This window comes from Columba livia, chromosome 2 (genome assembly GCF_036013475.1).
Source record: "Columba livia isolate bColLiv1 breed racing homer chromosome 2, bColLiv1.pat.W.v2, whole genome shotgun sequence".
Classification (NCBI taxonomy): domain Eukaryota; kingdom Metazoa; phylum Chordata; class Aves; order Columbiformes; family Columbidae; genus Columba; species Columba livia.
The window spans coordinates 124,359,527-124,381,205 of record NC_088603.1 but is presented as its reverse complement, the minus strand read 5'-3'; the positions used below and the strand labels follow the sequence as shown (position 1 = coordinate 124,381,205).

Here is a 21,679-nt window from a genome sequence, read left to right as displayed (position 1 = left end):
GTATTTTAAGGTGACTCCGAGTTAATGCCAGAAGATGCTGTTGAACATTACACAGGTACAGTCCAAAATCATCTGTCTTTTTATTGAGTTCTGTTGAATTTTGGCTGCAAACCAAGACAAAAAAAAACCCTCAAAACATTGGAGCTTACAGATAGCATCAGTTCCTTACTAAGTTATTAAATCTGTATTTTTATTAACATTCTGAAAAAATGCAAAGACTTACATGAAAACTACTTTTCTGTAATATCATTGAAATGGGCAGAATAATATTTTGAGGGTTAAATTTCCAGGATGCATTTTAAATTGCATAGAAATGTTTCTGTGGATAAAAATAATGTGAATTTGCCAAAGATGTTGAAGTTAGTGGTGTCAGGAAAAAAGGTAATTTTTTTTTAATGGAATCAAGCAATAACAAGCTGATTCCAAAATTCCTCTGTAGATGTTTGCTGTATATAGAAACAATTTACAAGTATTTCCATGCTGAATTTTAGGTGATTTGTAGATGAGTTCATGAACTGTGTAAGAAAAGCCAACTGATAGTGCTTTGTCTTTTTGAAGTCTGTCTTGTGATACCAGAAAATGATTCAGTTCTTTTCACGAGATCTTTTGGAAACCTTCACCTTTGAACTCATATTAACTTTAATACAGTATAAAATAGTGTCGTTTTCAATATCTTTTTTGTTCTGAATAAACTTAACACTGTATTGTGTAGATTTCTTGTCTTAAAATTCCATGAATAATTTTTTCTTTTTCTTTAAACAGAAGATAAGGTGCATGGCGATTATAACGAAGACCATGGTATGACAACTATTATATTTAGTGAAATGACTGTGTTGGTGACTTTCATTAATATGAAAATGCAATTACTTTGTCTTAAAATTTTCCATGCTCTCTCATTACTTTGCAAGTTCTCAGTTAAGGGTGTTGTTGTTTTTTTGTTGGTTTCATGTTCAAACCCCTTTGTATATAAGCAATCAATCAGTCTTTAACAGTGCAACAAGTGTAGACTGTGTGTATAGATTGTATTCCCATACTGATCGTCTTTGTCATACTTGGTGCTTATGTGGCACAAGAATGTCAAAGACTTTGTACACCCTTTTTTTAGGGCACCCTGGCCAAGTCAGCTGGGGTTCATTGCATCTGTATAGCTCAGTGTTAACTTGTCAGCTGGTCCGTTACTACCACTTGTTTTAGTTTAATTTGATTGAGTTTAATTGAATTCACTAATGATTGCTGAGACCAAATCGAAGAGTAGACAAGAAGACTAGTGGTCACAGGCTTGAAACTAAGGTTTGTGGTTGTGATTCCTTCAGTGATATTCCTCTGAGGATTACCATTCTTCAGAAAAGCTAAGCACATCTTTGAAGCACTCTTGTTTCTTGGCCGTGTTTAAGTAACCTGAGCAAAGGACAGAAGTTCTTCCAAATATTTGAGATGGAAAACCTTGAGGTTCGTTCTTTATCACCAAGAAGGAAATTCTGACATCTGCTTTGGGACAGAAGTCAAAATCCCATTGAAGGACTTTCAGTGGCCCAAAGATGTATGCAGCCCTTAGTCCATGTCTTTCTCAGCCTGCAGAAATTATTTGCCTCAGCTCTGATGCCCTTGACAAAATGTAACTTGGAATACAGGAGCTTGGTTATTGTACACAACTTTCAGTAGTCCTATGAAGAGTTTTGTACAGTTTGTACTAGTGCAACTACAGAAACAAGGCAAGTTTGAGATTTCGGTTACAAATTTAGAGTTCTGAATATTTTTTTAAAAGAATATACTGTACAAACTTTTTTTTGGAGCCAAGTGACTATTAGTGCGTTTTAAGATAAAACACTTAAAAGCAGAAAGATTTTATTTTTTTTAAAATCTTACGGAAATAACCTTTTTTGGATGAGGGTTAGTACTTGTTAAGGTAATGAAATTATCCAAAACACTGGATAAAAACTGAACTACTTTAGTTCTAAAATTCACAATAAATGGATATTGAAAATTCAGACAATTAATTAATGGGTAGCATTTTGTCTGTTTTCAGATGTTACCTAAAGTAAAATGATGAATATTCTTAATTTCCTTCTTCTGCAGAGTTACAAACATTAGAATGGCTCTTTACTCAAAGATCAGGAGTGTAGCTGAATTGTACAGAATGATAGCTTTATTGTCATTGTTTTTGTTATTTCATCTATGTAGACAGAAATGGTATTTGTTGGTATGTTTTATGCGTAGAATTTCTACTGCAAGCTCCAGTAAGGGTTCATATGTCTATTCAGGCCTCAAACTAGAGAAAGTCTTCGAGAGCTTTGTATTTATCAGTAAATAAATTATCTGGATGCTTAACAAACAAATTTTTAGGATACTGCATGCGTATCAACTACCCGTGAACTTTATTCTTTTCTTCTTTGCAGAACCAAAGTATGAAGAACTGACTGAGACTCACGATGCAGGTATATACACACATATGTGTGTAGATGGGGTGTGTGTACACTCCCTTACACATCCCCCCATGTGTGTGTATATATATATATATTTTTATATATGAAACATATTAGAGAATCTTTGTTTCAAATGTAATTGAAGTAAAAATACCTCTAACGTAAATGTTATTGGAATATAAACAATATTCAAAATCAGAGAAATAGCTTAGTAAAGTTAAACCTTGCATTTTATATCTTTAAATATGTAATTTTTGTGCTCTTCAGTCACAAAATATTGGCAATTATGGAAAACGTACATTGCCGTCTGTGTAGTTATAAATTTAGGTTTTCGACCTATCTTTGCCATATTCAAAGAAAAAAAAGAATTCTGTGGAATCCATAATTTAAGTTGAAATTAGTTGTTGTCCTTCAGGAAGGAAAGTAGGACCCACTGGGGAATTGCATGTTTATTCAAATAAGAAGGCTTTTAAAGTGGACGTGTATAGGCTCTTTTAGTTTGATTTTTAATTTGTCTAGCAGATGTTAATGTAGTTGATGCTGCAAAAGATGAAAGTGGGTTACTGGTTATGCTTAGACAGAAACAGGGAAGAAAATTCAAGAAGGAATTTATTTTTTTCCCCTCAAATTCCTTAAAGTTCCTGTTTGTTTATAGCAATATAGTGTTCCCAGGGAAACATGTCTGCATGCTATCTTCTTTTGTGTTGTATCTAAGTTTCATCAGTTGAGGGCTTGACTTTATTATTGTTCTGTATTAAATATTTTTGTAGCTGTTGAGTACCTCCTGGAGGAGATGAATGAAGCCACAGAACCAGGTATTTATGTTGTAATTGTGATCTTAAAGTGTTTTGATGAAATAAATGCATTTTGAAATCCAATGGAAAAAAAATAAACAAAAAAACCCCAAAAAACTCAGCACCTAAAAAACCCAAAACAAAACAGCAACAACAAACAATAACCACCAAACAAACAAAACCCAAAACCTGACTATGCACTTATTTCTTTTTGTATTTTGTCTTATAGATTATATTATTGAAGATTTTGATAATGAAAAAGCATGAGTTTTTATAGTTTGTGAAAGAAAAAGTTTTGTTTTTTTTTTTCTTCCATTTATATTTGTTGATATAAATAAACAAAAAATGAAGCAGAGAAATAGGCTATATAGAATCATCTAGTGCCATAGGCAGGGACACCTTCTACTAGACCAGCATTTGCAAAGCCTCATCTACCCTGGCCTTGAACACTTCCAGGGATGCGGCATCCACAACTTCTCTGGGCAATCTGTTCCAGTGTCTCACCACCCCCACTGTAAAAGAATTTCTTCCTTATGTCCAATCTAAATCTACCTTCTTTAAAACCATTGTCCATTGTCCTGTCACTATAGGCCTTGGTAAAATGTCTCTCTTCATCTTTCTTATAAGCCATTTTCATATACCTGAAGGCTTGTCTAAGGTCTCCCTGGAGCCTTCTCTTCTCCAAGCTGAACAACCCCAGCTGTCTCAGCCCTTCTTCACAGGAGAGGTGTTCCAGCCCCATGGTCACTTTTGTTGCCTTCTTCTGGTCCTGCTCTAACAGGAGCCAAGGACACAGGGCTCCAGGTGGGGTCTCACCAGAGTGGAGAACTTCATGATGTTCTTACAAAATGCTTAGAGTTTCAATTTGAAGAAAGCTGCATGTTAATTCTCACATGACTATTCAAGAAGATTAAGCTGTACATTTTTGTTTGTTGTGCTGGTGTCAGGGAATTTTAAATGAGTCAAATGTAATGTGAAGATTTGCTCTGAGAAGCTGAAAATATCAGAAATGGTTTTTTTCAACTGTTAATTCAGTTGGCTAGAGAAAAATGACTGAAGCAGTCTAGTCTGAGCACAGTGTGTAGGATTTGATCCTGTATTTATTTAGGTTTTCCATTTTAAAAAGTATTTCTAATATAATTGAATGGGGAAACAAACATTAGTTCACACAAATAACAATTGTAACCAAAATCACTTTGGGTGGGGACATAATAGCAATGCAAGTCAATAATGAAGAGGAGCTCAACTTTTGGACATAAAATACATGCAATACCTTTTTTCTCCTCTTAAGAGCAGAAACCTAGTTGATTGTTTTATAGTTCAAGTCTTCCTTTTTCTTTAATACTAGTTCAATTCATTTGCTGGTGAGGAATAAAAGCAAACTTATTAACATTCTGTGTGTAACTTTCAACATTTATTTTCTTTGTAGCAGTAGAAAGTAAGCATGCAGAAGATGTGGCCACTGAACCAGAGGAATCAGGTTTGTATGTTATCTTTTGCATGAGTTTGCTATTTAAGAAAAATTTAAAAAAAAGAGATAATAGAATTCTGTGCTGCAGTAAAAATACATTTGTAACTTTTTCTGCAGCTTTCTTCTTTTAAAGACAAACATTAATTGTGCTGTTGGAATATAACATCTCGGCTTTTTTAATTATAATGTTTTAATGACCTAAAGAGCACTCTTCCATTTTAGAAGCTGAGTGTTCTCCCAGTTCCGAAAATCTTACAGCAATAAAAATGGCCATATTAGGTCATGTGAAGCTCGAGATTTCTTTGCTATACTCAGGTTCCCACCAGCCAGTCACTAGTGTGTACTCAGGAGAGAGGATTATATGTAAGAAATGAAGTGAAATGTCTCCCCAGCATTGAGCACTTCATTTATGGACTTCCCAAGTCAGAAAATACATTTCCCTCTCCTTGATTTTTCTTATTGTCCACATGGTTATTATGAATTCTTTTTTGGTGAGCCTGACTCCTTCCACGCATGAGTAGGGAGCCATGTGCAACCTTCAGTCTGTTAGCAGTAACAGCACTTGATGACATGTGGCATGTCTAATTTGAACATATAGATGGAATTAAAAAGAACTGAATTTTGAAGTTAAATATTTCATGGTTACAGCTGAGAACATAATAAATATTTGGATGTTTTCTAAGCTCATACTATAGTAGCATGTGAAACTGTGGGAGATTGATCATTCAGACAGTATAGTTTCAGAATTTTGAAATATAACTTTGAAACTATGCAATCCTGCAATTTACTCATTGGCCTGCTTAAGTATCAATCTCTCCCCTGGAAAAATTCAGCTGAGGAAAATTTGCATCCCACTTCTGCAAAAGCAGTATTACAGAGTAGCCTTGGCAGGTTACTCTCTTGAGCATAAGGGGAAAAATGCAGCTTTTTATAAATATTTAGAGAACAGTCCAGTTTCAATTGTTTGTACACTTCTGACTTACAGAAATGCCTGTTCAAGCTGAGGATTATTCAAATGATGATCTAGTGGGTAAGTTAATCTTAAGTGTTTGTTTGTTTCCCCCCTCAAATGAAGCTATAGCTACATGGAAGTTTGCGAAGAAATTACTTTGTGGAGAGGAGTGAAGGGATATAATTATTGTTATTTAAAGTTGCTGCCTTGTTTTGAATCGATATTTTTTATCTTGTAGTGGATAAATGCTAGTAATAGTTACTGGGTTATACAGAAGTGTTCCAAATAAAATTGAGCAGTTTTAATTTACAATTTCATTTTTAATTATTTTAGACAGAGCTGAATACTTTTGCTGCAAAGGGAAATAAAAAATTTCAGGTCTCGAAATATGTGTGTACTTCCTTTCTAGAGTATCTGGTGATGGGTGGTGATGCTGTCAGTTCTGTGTGCGTCAGTCAGATCTGTTGGAGTTGGACTGTGACATGCTCTTTGGCCACCGATCTGGAAATAGGACTGTTTGTCATGCCAACTCATTTTTATTGACATAGTTGATTTTAAGAACATGAGTGCTTCCAGCTCTTCCATTTGTTGCCTGGCAGAAGTAACATGGAGTTTAGCCAAACTATATTTAGAGTAGCTACATGGGTTCTGAAGACGGCATATTGTTACATTTCATCTGCTTTTGGTGTTAATTGTTACAAGTTGCTAGTTTGTTCTTGTAACAAAGTAGTTGTGTTGAGTGAGTCACTGAGCTGTATCTCTGGGCAGTAAATCCCAGAAGCTGCAATCCAGGAGATGTGTTTTGGTCTGAGCAGCCTGATCACCTTTCTGGGTTAGTTGATCTTTGTGATATGTGGAAGTTCTTAAGTGGTGTGTTGCCCAGGTAGTTCTGCGGAGTTTTGCTTTTCCTTGTGGGAAATGAAAACTTGGATTTAACTCTTGGGCATGCCAGAAGTAGCCAGAGAAGTGGAAAAAAAATGCAGGAGGCCTTTGTAGCTGCCAGGTACAGATTGGAAGCGTGGTTTAGTTTGTGTTTTACATGCTGAATCTTAACTGAGGTGATTTGAAATGCTCATACCAACATGTAACTTGTGCCCTCTGTGAGGTCTTTCTAAACTGTTTATCTTAACAGCCGCATAGTATATTGAAATGTTTGAAGCCATACATGTTCATTAATAGATGCTGTATCTAAGAAGGTTTTGTTTCATAATGAATATGAAATATTTTCAACCAAAGCTTATAATCAGTGTAGGGACAAGCAGTGGTTACTTTTGATAGCACAGGCAAGTAGTTCAGCAAAGGTCATGTTCAGTTGGTTTGTTGTTCTTTAAGTTGGAACTGTAGAGCAAGAAAAGATGTTTTCTCTCAGAAAAATGTTGCTGCTTAAAGTTAAAATAACAAAAGGTCTTTACAGGACTACTGCAAAATTTCAACAGTAGATAATTCGACAGCATAGTGTCAGTTGTATTGATACGAGGATATTGAGGCAATCTCTTCATGTAAATATATTATTTTAAAACTAAATTCAGAATCCAAGTACTAACTTGAAATACTGAATTTTTGTTTTCATGGACCATATTTCTTTTGCTTTTTGTGCTGTAATTTATGGCTCAGTCCTGCAGCAGTAAATAAATTTTCTACCTTCTCCAAAATAAAAATATAGTCTTTGTATTGTACAGATGGTTTTCCTAATATTTCATTTAGAATCATAGAATCATTTGAGTTGGAAAAAAATCTTTGAGATCATCAAGTCCAGCTGCAAACCTAGCACTGCCAAGTCCACCACTAAACTATGGCCTTAAGTGCCACATCTACATGGTTTAAATACCTCAAGGAATGGTGACTCAACCACTTCCCTGGGCAGTCTGTTCCAATGCCTGACAATCCATTCCATGAATAAGCTTTTCCTCATATCCAATCTAAACCTCCCCTGGTGTAACTTGAGGCTGTTTCCTCTCGTCCTATCACTTGGGCTTGGCAGAAGAGGCCAACACCCTCCATGCTACAACCTCCTCTCAGGTAGTTGCAGACAGTGATAAGGTCTCCCCTCAGCCTCCTTTTCTCCAGGCTAAACAGCCCCAGTTCCCTCAGCTGCTCCTCATCAGACTTGTGCTCCAGGCCCCTCACCAGCTTCGTTGCCCTTCTCTGAACTCTCTGCAGCACCTCAATGTCTTTCCTGTAGTGAGGGGCCCAAAACTGAACACAGGATTCGAGGTGCGGCCTCACCAGCGCTGTTTGCTCCTTTGATTGCAGGTGGACTTTCAAATAAGGTGGCAGAATTGAACCCAGTTGTTCACTCTCCTTTTATTGTATTGTGCTTCCTGTTTTCAAACATTGTTAGCCTAAAAAATAACTTGTTTTACCATGAAATAATATGTAATAGGTTTTTTTAGATTTTAACTTCTAACGGGTTTTTTTAGATTTTTTTTTTTTTTTTTTTTTTTTTTTTTTACCTTCAGTTGTTTTTGAAACTAGCACAACACGCTTTTTAAACCACAAGATTAGACTTTTAGGGTATGTTAGCTCTGTCCTGATATGTCTTGTGGCAATAAACAATGATAAAGCACTGGAAAGAGTGAGTATTTTGTTTTTCCCCCCTCACAGGAAAAAGTGAGAGAATCAATCAAAATCTAGTCAGTTATTAAACACACAAATAACTTTTAGAAGTAGTTCCATGTCTGTGCTTCTTCCTTTAGGAGATAGAAAATTAAAAGAATTTGATCAGCACAAAACCTGCAACAATATACCAAGATACTTAAGAATCTTCAGTAATTTATGTGGTTGTGCAGGAACCACTTTGAAGGCAGACGAATCATTGTTTATCACTTTTTTTAAGAAGCTTATTGTGTCAGCACATAAAGTAGAATTCAAATAGTTTCTCTGAAAATTGAGAACGGAAACAGGACAGAAGTAAATTACTGACCAGGAATAAAAATGTTATTGCTATTAAGTTACTGGGTTTTTAGGTGTTTTTACCTGCTTATTTTGGATGTGAAAATTTCAGTTTGAAGGCAACATTATTCTCACATTTTCCTCTTGAAATGTGATTTTAACATTTACCAGGAATATCTTTTAATTCATGATGGAGGATTCAGTATGTTTGTTGTTGTTGTTGTCAGAGGTCTTTTCTCCTTTGCTCATATGATTTCATTTCAACAGGTATACTAAACTGGTGTTTTCTGTTATTTCAGCAATAATAATATTGAAGTTCATTGTACTAGAGACAGTCAAGAGCTCTGTTTTGAATGGAGAACATCTATATACAGATATGCACTTTTAACATGTATTAAAGGTGTATGTATGTTGTAAACATGACTCCAAGTAGTGTACAAGATATTCAGAAATATCACTAGTGAGTCCTTATTCTCAGGTAGTATAAATTCATGCAACTTCATTTGAAGTATGGTGACACCAGCTTGTATCAGGTTAGGAGCAGCTGTTTGATTTGAAACACAGGAACTTATTTGTTTTGGAAAGAAAACAGGAGATAGTTGAGAGGATGAATTTAACTGTGTGGAACATTCTGATGTTGCCAGCAAAGAGTTCAGGTGTGGGATCTGAATGTGTTGGAGTGCAAGTCAAGAGTTTTTTTTCTGACTTCAGGACGTATCACACACAAAATAATTACTAGACCACTGCATCTTTAGGTATCTGTATGTAATGTTTTCCAGTTTAAGTTTACATGTAAAATTATATCAATATTGCTTTCCAGCAGTAAGCTATTTTCATTAGTTATAGTCTCTGTTTTTTAAACTAGTGCACTTGAGTGGTATGGTAGGCCACCTTGAAATATTAATAGTTTAGGGTTTTTGGCTAATCCCGTTTTACAGTGGCACGTAAATTGCAGCGGTTGTGATTGAGTAGTACTTGTTGGAGACCTATTTTAAGGGAGACATTATTAAAGTTTTTTTGGGATGCCTTTGCTCTCTGTATTTGAATTTTGATCCCTCTTGTGATGGTCAGATTTAAAATACTTAAGGGTTGTTGCCCCCACCTCCCCTTTTAATCTTGTGTCCTTGACATTTTTATAACCCTGCGTTTATTTTACCAACTGCTGAAATCCCTTGTGTGTAGAGAAGTTTCCACTCTACAACTTAGACCCTTCCTCATTCCCTGACTCCCATTTTCCAATTGTATGTGCCCTTGACTTTAAAAAAAAATAAAATTAATGTATTTGTGCCATGGCCTAGATTTCCTTTACAAAGAAAATGAAGTGCCATATGCTGAGTAAAAAACTTATTGCTTAGATAAATATTTAAAAGTTGACATTTCCCACCTTATACAGCAACTTTGTGTATATTCGTTATGATAGCTCCTAGAAGTGCTAGCTTTGCAAAGTCAACTAGTCTGAAACAAAGTTGCGTTTTTTTAGCATTTAAGATTTTTTGTTTTGTTTTAGAGTAAGTTGTGTTTTGGTTGGTCCTTTAATATAGATTTCCCCTTATTTTTTCAGATACTTAAAGCTTCAAAAGAAAAGTCCCTACATCAGGAGGACCAGCCCTAACCATACGCTACAAAAGGGGAGCAGATGGTTGTAATAAATCTTATGATGTAATTACCAAGCAGTTCAGGGTTTGGGGAGCGAACACTAAGATATTGTAACTGGGTTGTAGCCAACTGTCATTTTAGTAAGCTTTTTTAACACTTGGATGTTTAATTTACATTCCTGTCTGATTTTTCTTTTTTTTTGGTCAAGTTTAGTGAATTCATTATTCTTCTTCTGTGTTTGTGGCAGAGTTGCAACTTTGAGCTGCGTTTCCTATGTGCTGTTCAAGCAATTGTTAATATTCTATTTATAATGTAGCAGCAAGTACATTTTTTCAGATTTTAATATATATCTTCTGTTGTGGATTCATACAGTATGTACAGAGCAGTTTGGTCAAACAAGACATATAATATTATGGATTTCTAAATGTTTTATAACTGCGGATATAGCATACAGCCTAACTGCGTTTTATTGAAAACACTAATCAGGCGCACACTCTGCTGTGAAGTTTGACTTATATGTTTTTGCACTGATGTTATGTCAACAGTTACACTACATGAATTTCAGGTGATTTTTAAAATAGTCTAACAAAGCTACAAAATGGATACGTTTAATTCATACTAGTAAAAGGGCAGATTACTAAATCACTTTTTTTCAGAAACCCTTTATGTGTGAATTAGAACTTTTTATTTATGTGCTTTTGGTTTTTAAAGCAAGAAAGTCTAGAAAGTACATAATAGCCTGGCAGGCAGTTAGTATAGATTGTAACAAAACTGAGTTGCTGGAATTGAGTTGAGTAAAATTCTTCTAGTTTACCTACCATTGTAATAATCTCAAAGCTGGATTTAGGAAGTTTTATATTCAGTGAATGATTTTAAAAGTCAAATTTGCATAAATACGTGACTTGCAAATTTTTTTTAAACACTTTGGAAATTCAACCTTAGGAAAAATACGGTGTCAAAATGTAAGACCTACAATCATAAATGCTCTTGTAAATGGTACGTCTGAGTTTAGACTTTGAATGATTTAGAATTTTAATATAACAGGTGTACTTTTTACCTGTTCTGTGCTGCTGTTCCACAATTAAGAATACGGAATTTATTCTTCGCTGTTTTGCATGTGTTCCTTCTTGGCTCAGGAATAATTGCTGTAATTTTAGGAAATTGCCAAGCCTGGTATGGGAGCTTAGAAGAAATAAAATAAGATACATTTTTAAGAAAAAAAATCAGTTTGGTAACCCTAACAGTGGTTGCCTTTTGATTGACAGGGAGATTTAAAATGTCTGTAACACTCTTTTGAAGTCAGGTTTTTAGTTGTTCATGTTTATAGTGAAAGGGGCATCAGAAGTGCTTGCATTTTTTTGTTTGTGTTGTCAGTAAGGCTTTACATCAGTGAGTGTTACATCTGATCAACAAAATAGATGTCCCAAAGTGATTTCTTTAGCCTTTTCAGGAAAGCAATAATTCTCTTAGACTGTGATGTGCTTTGGGATGGGGTATTCTAGTAAAATTACCTGTGATTGTGAATTCCAGAGCAATAATTTTTAAAAAGCCATATTTTGTGAGGAGGCTTAGGAATAACTTTAGAATGGTGAATGGAGGAGTTTTTATATAACAGTGGCAGCCTATTTGTAGAATTATGGGACTGTGAGAGTATATTATGCTGTGATCAAATTTTAAGTGTTTTGTAACTGGTTATGTGATTTGACGTGCTTCATGTTTACAAAAATATGCCAAGCTGAGCAAGGTCAAGAGGACTATTAAAAAAAATGTATATTTAATCTGTTTTAATGTTTGACTGCAATAAAACACAGAAGAATAACTTTGTCTTTCTAGTGTCATTATTTTTTCCAAAATGTGGTATATATTAAATATGAGAATAACTATTTGCCTCAGCCACTAATTAATATTGTTATTTTTCAAAGTAATAATTTTGAATGTCTAAAATATATTTGAAAGTATTATTTACAAAGAGCTAGAAATATAGCAAATTGAAGTAATTTTTAGTTCTGGGTGGCATTATGTGAAGGAAATGGGCATTACTCTACTATCTGTGTCTTCCATAACTATATTATGCTGCTTCTTTTGGAGTATTTGCTATCCTGCAACCAATTTGGCCTGAATTTTGCCCATGGTACGTAATTTTGATTTGTAATTTAAAATGGATGAGATATCACTTTTGACAAAGGTGAATTTGTGAAGAAAGTACAATATCTACCTTTTGTAGAGAAATATTCTAGGTTATGGTCCATAGTTTAAATAAGAAGTTTAGTAAGGGGATTTTGTCTCTGTTTGAAAAAAAATCTTCTTTGACCTTTTCAGTTTTCAAACACCTCCATATTTTTATGATGAAATACCGATGAATAAATAAACAGTTTTAAAAAAATTCAAAAGATTACGTATTTCTTTCTGGTTTTACATTGCTACATTGTTTTCTGCTATATCTTAGTGAATCTGTGTAATCTTGTATTCAGTTGCAATTCTGGAAGTCACAGGAAGAAATACCAATAAAGCAAAAAGAGTAGAATACTAAAGGTTTATTTCAGTATTGAAAATTTAGTACCATTTTAAGTTACTTTTTCACGTGCTCAGTAATGGAAAAGATATCATAATCATGAACTGTTCTTTCTAAGAAGTAAAGAAAATGGATAAGATTGGGTATTGGAAAGACACTGGAAATCGTCATGTTTTTACTGAACATCATTTTGTAATTTTACATGTTCCAAAAATTACATAAATAACAAATTGTATTGTAAATTTATATTATTGATTGGGACTGATGTAAAATCTACAAGGTATGAATGACATTTTAGTCGTGGCTCGGGTCATTGTCACAAGAACTCACAAATATATTTCGTATTACAATCTGTCTAAATAAGTATTATTTCTAGTAGAAACCTTCTTGAGAATACCTGGTGCGTGTTATGCAGCGATATCAGTCCTAGCCTGTAGAGACTGGTTAAAACAGTTTTGTCTGTGATTTTGATCTAGATTTGTTTTGCTGGAAACAGAGAAATTGAGTAAAGGAGGCGAGTAATTTGAAGAGCTAAGAAAATGTTTTTGTTTGAGCTATGATTGGTGTAAGGTGATGATAAAATAGTCTCAAGATTTACTATCATATCCCTGTCTTTGAGACAGCATGCTTTTAAATCTTTTTACAAATAGCATAATTACAACTATTTGCACCAAAAAAAGGTGGGGGATCAGTATGGAGGGAATGAAGTGATATGTGCTGAATATGATGCTGAAGCGAATTCTGAGTTTATTATGGTGAGAGCTGAGAGGAACAAGGTCTTTGGAGCTACCAAGCTCAAGTTGTGATGAATTTCAGAAGTGGCAGGCTAGAAGGAGAAGCTGGAGTATCTAAAGATCATTATAGGGGCTTTGGTGAAATCACTGGCAGCTAATTTAGCAGAATACAGGTTGAAAAATGCCTGAGAGAGAACTTGGAGAGTTGATCCTAGTACACAAACAGCTATAGGGAACTGTAGGTTGTATGTTGCATGAGCCATAAAGGACTGTGAAGCCTGGACAAGAAGAGGGAGACAGGAGCAAGCTTTGGAATCATGAACTTGTACCTTGTTCTTCCTGCGATGGAAAAGAAGCTGTGGAAATAACATGAGTGTCCAAGATGGGTGGAATAGGGTCGCTGAGTGACCTGAGGGGATTAGAGAGAAGAGGTCAGGTATATCAGTGTTGCTGAAAAAGGAAAGATACAGGGAAAATGAGTGGCTTGGTAGCGTGCTGTACCATGGTTTACTATTCTGTAATGAACTCTTCATGTGCTTTGAGCTGGTAAAAATAAAAGTAATATGAGTATATAACTGTTCTGTCTCTCATCTGGAGCTGCATTGTTGCTTTTTTTAAAAATACAGTATTTCTGGTGACATACAGATGGACGTAACCGTTTTGTTTGTTGTGCGGTAGGCGCAAAAAAATTAAAAGGCCAGTATTTTAGCACATACTGAACAATGCTTTCATTAATATACTGTTTTGGTAATAATACTCCTTCTCCAAGTTATGCAGTAGTACATAACTGATTCTCTATAGACCTTTTTTGTAATTTATTTCAGTTTAATTGACAGTCTGGATTTTATGAAGAGGTGAAGTACTTTAAATGTGACCATATTTCTTTAATTTACCATATCAGTAATCGAGTTAACACTCATTCTGTCTTGTGTTGAATAGAAAAAATTGAGTTGTACTGCCTGCACTTTCTGTAGAATAATAGCAGTAGTCAGCTTGTAGTAAAGGGTGAAATTAGAATGTGAAATAGTTTGACTTCATGTGTGTGCATAACCCAGTTTCTCCATGAAAAAAATAAATGTTTTTCAGTATTGTTGCATGGTTTATTTTATTGACAATATAATGCTTCTGAGCAGTCAGTTTAGAAAATGGTGAACACTGAGTATTCTGACAAGATGTCTCTGACTTAGAAATTAAATAAAATCTTTTATATATATATATATATATATGTATAAAAGAATACATCAAAGTTAAAGAGCTTATGTTAGAGAGGAAAATAACTGTAACTAAAAAGCCAACTGACCTCTTTTAAGTATTATCTATTAAATATTAATTTCACTGGGAGGAAATATTGGAAGTTTATTGGGATGAAATTGGAAACAGAGAGATGATTAAGAATTGGGAGGCAAGATGCTTTAAATATTATAGAGTAGGGCAGGATCAAAAAGTGTTTAGGGGGAAAAAAAGGGGAGAAGACGAGCCTGTTTCTTTATTTACCACCTTCATGATATACATTATTTTGGTACAGTGTGTCATTTGATTTTTGCTACAGGCTCTTGTGTGCTCTTATAAAATTTATCTGTACATTTTAGATGTTTACAAAACAGCTGGGTTAAATTATTTAAAAAGTTGAAGTAAGACAGAAGCTTCCAAGTGCTCAAGTCACTTCTGAAAATGAGACAAATCCCAACTGATTTTCATTTTTTTTTACACTTTAATCAACTATATATGTTAAGCTAAGTGTTAAATTAGTGAACATTGTTTTTCTTGAAAAATAGCTTGCATCATAGGTAGATCACTAAAACCTACCAAATATCTAAAGGGGAAAGCTTATTAAATGTTTTGTGGCAGAACCAATTATGTAATATTAGAAGCAACCGCAGAGAGAGCCTTTTATGTAACTACAGTTCAGACAGCAATCTATAGTTCCTTTAAAAAGTGAAACAAAAAAGTCCTGTTGGCCCAATTATGTTTTGAGTATAAGCTCTAATTTTATTGTATCTCTTTCTAATCCTATATTTTTAACAAGTTTCTTTCATTGAAATTGTATTTTTAATATTCTAGGGAAAAGTGAAAAAGAAATTGAAGAAGACAAAGCAGAAAAAGGTAAGTCTGAAAGTAACATTCTGTTCTTCTGAAATTCAAAAGTCTGCTTTCTGGGAGGACTGATTTAAATTGGATTAAATAGTATTGAATTTTAGCTCCTGCACATCCTATATAGATAAACCACAATTGAATAAGCATCTAGAGTGCATCTGCTTTTGTAAGTAAACACACAGGCGTTCCCAAAGTTGATAACTATATTCCCCTCTTTTGTGGTCACAGATTGCTGTGAAAAACTTCTGCTGTCTCAGGAGCAGAATGCTCAGTGTTGTACTCTGAGTGCAGGACTCTGGAGGTCACGGCTTCACCCAACTCCCGCAGTGTCTGTGGTCAAGAAGCACCCTGGCCTGCCCAGCCCCAAAAGCTGGGTTCAGTACTGCCCCAACAGGGGGGCTGGGCATGGCCTGCTGCGGTGAGCTTGGGGAGAAGGTGTTACTAAAATCAGTCTTGGTCAGCTACAGTGTTTACCCAGTAAGGATTTCTGTCTGGCTTAGTTTGGGTAGAGTCATAGTGTAGTTTGGGTCAAAAGGGGCCTTCAAAGGTCATCTAGACCAACCCCTCTGCAATGAGCAGGGACATCTTCAACTAGATCAGGTTGCTCAGAGACCCATCCAGTCTGGCCTTGAATGTCTCCAGGGATGGGGCATCTACCACCTCTCTGGGCAACCTGGGCCAGTGTTTTGCCACCCTCATTGTAAAAAATTTCTTCCTCATTTGTAGCCTGGATCTCCCCTATTTTAGTTTACAACCATTAACCTTTGTCCTGTCACAAAAGGCCCTGCTAAAAAGTCTGTCCCCATCTTTCTCATAGGCTCCTTTTAAGTACAAAAAGGCCACAATAAGGTCTCCACAGAGCCTTCTCCAGGCTGAACAAACCCAACTCTCTCAGCCTGTCCTCACAGGAGAGGTGTTCCAGCCCTCTGATCATTTTTATGGCCTCCTCTGGACCCTCTCCAACAGGAACACAGAGAGGCAAGTTTGGTGGAGAAGAAGGAAGGTTTTGTGAAGAGCACAGTGAGTCTCTCCTCCCTGGGCTGACACTGGTGCTGGTCCCATGCATTCCCTGTCACTGGATCAAGGTTGCCCAGCCTCCTTCACTGGGATCCCAGTTTGTACCTGGCCCAGACACATCATTCTAGTGGTCAGTACACAAAACCCTCCATACCTGGGCCTGCATCGTTCTCACTTGGGTATGACCTACAGAATAGTGCCTGCCCGAGGTAGCTCCATCACAACTTCCAGATGGAGGAAAAGGGTTTCAGTGACTCTGCTGGCGACTTCTGCTCCTTTTTCATTCTTTGTTCCCATTTGTCTATGTGGCTATTATTTTCTATTGGAGTACTTAGCAATGCTAATTTAATGATCTTTTGATAAGGTTTATTTTTTCTTATATTTGTATTTTAACTATAAGTTTCTATGACTGGCAAACTTTAAAAATATTTTATTTGAATATTCAATATATCAAATGTAAGCATTACATTTTAAAAAGTAAATATATCGTTGGCCAGTTTCCTTGGAAAGCAAGGCAATTATATCCATATTGCTATTTATAAAAAGGATAGATTTGGCAGGAAATACCTTACTGTACTGGGCTTACATACTTAATAGAAAAAATCTACCATTGAGTGACCTGTTTGAACATCCAGTATGGATAAAAAGCATTCATAGGTAAAAATACTAGCTTCTTTAAGAAAACAAAAATGTACAGGTTTACTGTTGTGCAACTTTATTTACCAGAACTGTTAAGACAAGCTTAGGACTTGAAAGTGGTGGAGCCAATTTCCTTTTGCACCCAAAGTGCTGTGTGTTTTTTATTCCTTTTTAGTCACTGAGCAGTTAAACAAATGCTTCTGCTGCGTCCTGCTATTGCAGATTACAGGACTTCTATAAATTGGAAAAAGGGTGAGATTTGTCTTTCAGGTTAAATTGATAAAATGTTACATCCTATATGGAAAAAAAACCCTGCATTTTTTATGAAACTTGTCTATAGCTAAACTGCTTGTGTGGTTTTCATACAAGTTGCATTTTGTTGAACTGTTTGTTTTCATCATTGGAACTGTTCAAATTTTCTCTTTCAATAAAAGTGTCCAGCAATAGATATTGAAGGCATAGAAAGTGACTTATAGTACTATTGAATTGGTTTATTTTAAATTACCCTTATCAGATGCAGCAATAAATTGATGCGCTATGTATTTTTAAAAATACTGTACTAGGACTGTCTGGTATATGTAGAAAGCTCAGAAATCTAAGGAGCTGGGAGTTTGAAAAGCCATGTTTGCCTTGGATTTAGGGATTGCTTATGATTCTGACAGTGCACAGAGATGTATGTGCAAGTCTCTGTTTTTCAGACATTCGGACCTAAAAGCTCCAAAAAGCCTCTGTGCGGAAACTGTTTACAGTTTTGAGTGGATCTTACAACATTAACATTTTTCACTGCCGCAGTCTTCATAGTACTTTGTTAGCAAAATGTCTCAAATTCTGTAGATTTCAGTTTTTAGTAATATTTAGTTGAGTTTATTAAAAGTTTCACCAAAACCTCTTCTGTATTAACAGAAACTCCTCAGGAAACTCTCTAAAGAAACAAAAACTAAATCAATCTAGTTTGGAATGTATTGTTACTTCAGGTTTTCTTTCTTATATTTAATTGAGAAGGATTTTTTTGTCTTCTGTGTAAGAATGTGATCAGACTTTATACTTAAGTAATTTAAATAGGATGGATGTTTCAGGTAACATCTGAGAAATAATTCTTCAAAATTTTTCACAATTAGTGCAATCCAGGTCATACACACCACATCCATAGGATGTCTTTCTGTATGAGGTGGTTTTACTTGATTTTGATCACATAGGCTAACAGAATTTAAATTTAAGTAAGGAGCTTCATTTTTCTACTTTGGCTTATATTAGCACATGTTGAATATTCATTTATATTGGTGAAGAATGGATATAAAAACAACAATTAATTTGCTGTAATGAACATTTTGCTTACACACAGTGAACATCAGCATAGGTAATTACGATAATATTTTTTACTTTTCAAAACTGGTAAAACATGAAAGTGAAAATGAGTACCATTTGGTTGGAGCACTCAGTTCTGTTGCATCAGGGACAGAGGTAGTTGTAAGCCAGGTTTAGGATAATGTCATTCCACTAGTGGCCCTGCAAGTGTCACTCTGATACCAGGGTCAACATTTGCCTCAGTTTACTCTTGGTATTTATTGTTGAGCAAGATATGTAGGATTCCACTGTGGTACTAGTAGAGATCTAACCTGTATAAGCTATGGAAGCTAAATGTAGTTTTTTGCTGTATATGAGGTGTCACCTAAATTCCATTGAGAACCTTGACCAGAGCTCCACTGGCTGTAGAAAGAGCTTCCATGCTTAGCTCACCTCAAGTTGGGTGGCCTGAGTTCCACCCTTACAAGCTCAATTTTTAATGATATAAATAGTACTTATTGATTTACTTCTATATTTAATTGTAGCCTGCATCAAATATGAGCTGTGGGCAGAATGACGAATGTCGTACTTCATAGAAGTGTAGTTTTCAAAGTCTAAAACTGCTGCATAACACCATGCAGAGTGAAATGTGTCGGGCGTTAGAAGATCAGTGTGTATTTTTGTACAGAAAGTCAATGAAGACGTTTATTTTTGGTCTCGTCAAAGGGTTGCTTGGTTCTAGCCTTTGAATGAAGCCAAAAGTGTTCATGATGAGAGGAAGAGGTGAATGATGGAAATAACATGACAAAAATAAAATTATCATTCTGCAGTTGTTTCTTATGATCAGGATCTAACCAGCCAATAGTAATTTCAGACAGAAAACCCTGTAGAATACTTTTTTACTGCAAGGGAAATTGTTCAGGAATTACTGCAGCTAAAGATTTGTTACAGTCATTAGATTCCACAGCTTTATTAGTCCCTAAAATGCCTCAGTTTTTTATTATCTGATTGCTTCCTCAGATAAGTTGATTATAGAGGTTTTGTCAGTTCTACCAGTACAGTTTGGAAAGATCTTTTAATTATTGTAGTGCTACTGGCTTTAAATTGTCTAGATGCAGGTAGTTGTTTTTAAACCTTCCAAGTTATCATTTATAGAAGCCCATAAAACAAGTGGATCACTTACTCTATCTGTATCTCACCTAATGAGCTTCCCAAGCAACAGGATGATGACAGGAGGTTTTAATCATCATCAAATTCCCATTGAGGTGCCCACTGAGAGGCAGCACAATTTCAAAAACTAATTTGGGTAATGATATGGGGCTAGTATGAAGAGGAAGGAGAATTATTTGAGCAAATTTTGAATTCTGGGTAAAAGCAGTTGGTCTGCTAATGTGTAGGGATGTTTTTCAGACCATAACTGGAACTTGAGAAATGGAGCTGGGAAGGCTGCAGTGAGGGGAGGGGGCAGGGGGAATTAGTAAAACAGAAGGTCACAAAATTCATTGGAAAACTTCTACAGACCTTGATCATTGGTATCTACTTATTACTGTCTTTCAAGGCGCCCATCCACAAGTTGCCAAAGACATTTTTACTGAATTTGTATCACAGCAGGGCTTAGAAGGGTGTTTAGAAGACAAAGCCTATGGCTCCCTGGAAATTGCTTCCTTAGATCCTGACAGTTTAAGATGGAGAAGTGGGAGGAGGAGTAACTGTGAGACTGCATCACATGAGGAGGTTTTTATTTTCTATTAGATTTAGAGGTGGCACCACCCACTTGTCTATTTCTGTCAACAAGGGAGACAAATAAGGAGACGTCATTATACAGTTATAAGCTCTACAGTCATATAGTTATAGCTTTTATTTAAAACTTAAATAAAGTTTCTCTGCTAACAGAAAGCACAACATACAGTCAGTGCAGCTGGATTGTTCCAGTGTAGTTTTCTGTTCAAAAACACAGGACCATGTGTTCTCAAGGCAGCTGTGAAGACCATCATTTGTCTTGTATCCTTATGCCTTAGAAAGCAATTAACTAAAAGGCAGAGTCCTCACTGCTTTCTGTTTTGCGTGCCAGTGGCAGTAGATGCAAGATAGAGAATCATAGAATGATAGAATGTCCCGAGTTAGAAGGGACCCACAAGGATCATCGAGTCCAACTCCTGTCCCTGAATATGACAACCCCACAGTTCACACCATGTGTCTGAGGGTGTCGTCCAATCTCTTCTTGAACACTGTCAGGCTTGGGGCCGTGACACCTCCCTGGGGAGCCTGTTCCAGTGTCCACCACCCTCTGAGTGAAGAACCTTTTCCTGGTGTCTGTGACTCTCATAGTCACAGAGGAGGCTACTGCTCCTCTCCATTGACTATGAATCCTACAGCATTAGTTTCCAAACATTAAAGCAAGACAGTTTAGCCTATGCGGAAGGCACCCTTCCTCCCAGGCCTCCCAGTCAGACCAAGCAGGAGGTTAGTCATCACTATCGGTGCACAGGAGAGGTCCGAGGTGCCAGCTCCAGTGCCATGGGTAGGCCTGCCCTCCCGCTCCAACACTGCTCCCAGGCTCTGGATGTAAGAGAGGGAGCAGAGGGCCTAGGAAAGGAAATAGTTAATACTGAGAGCAAAAGATGGGGGAAGAGGAGAAAAGAGTGGTGAAAAACTTCCTGAGCCAGTCCCAGCTGAGGTTTCTTCATGGCCACAGTTGCACATAAGCTGACAAGCTCACTGTTTGTGGTGTCCTTCTTCCTCACATCTATCATGTCAGAATGAAATCACAGAATTGTAGAATGGTCTATTCCCAACTTTTTACAGGGCACAGGATTGGGACACAATTTGTGTTATGTGTATGAAAGTGCCTCCTGTTTTTTGGAGACTAACACTAATTGTTCTGGGATTTTTAATAAGCATGGTATTATCTGCTACTTCCTTTGCTCAAGAACAAAACTACATGTGTCCTCTGATCAGAGATCAGAGTATGTTAGCAAGGACAGAACAATTAATGCCGTGTGTTGTGCTGAAGGTACCTCATACTTTAAATGATCTTTTGAGAACACAACTGATAGAAACCTTTACAGTGTAGACCGGGGTGTCAAACTCATTTTCACCGGGGGCCACATCAGCCTCCCAGTTGCCTTCAAAAGAGCCCAATGTAATTTTACGACTGGATAAATGAAGGAGTAGTTACATTTATCCAGTCCCAAAATTACATCTGGCCCTTTGAAGGCAACTGGGAGGCTGATGTGGCCCCCGGTGAAAATGAGTTTGACATACCTACTGT

At 36.1% G+C, this 21,679-nt stretch overlaps 1 protein-coding gene across 10 annotated transcripts in view; it reads left to right on the top strand.

The window, feature by feature from the left end:
• Positions 1–21,679, top strand: part of ASPH (aspartate beta-hydroxylase) — a 111,744-nt gene that overhangs the window by 46,089 nt on the left and 43,976 nt on the right. For all 10 annotated transcript variants that reach the window (XM_065053634.1, XM_065053641.1, XM_065053636.1 and 7 more), the window contains 7 exons: positions 11–55; positions 763–798; positions 2,397–2,435; positions 3,194–3,238; positions 4,647–4,697; positions 5,674–5,718; positions 15,436–15,477. In XM_065053634.1, the coding sequence (XP_064909706.1) occupies positions 11–55; positions 763–798; positions 2,397–2,435; positions 3,194–3,238; positions 4,647–4,697; positions 5,674–5,718; positions 15,436–15,477 (303 nt within the window). The remainder of the gene's footprint in view (positions 1–10; positions 56–762; positions 799–2,396; positions 2,436–3,193; positions 3,239–4,646; positions 4,698–5,673; positions 5,719–15,435; positions 15,478–21,679) is intronic.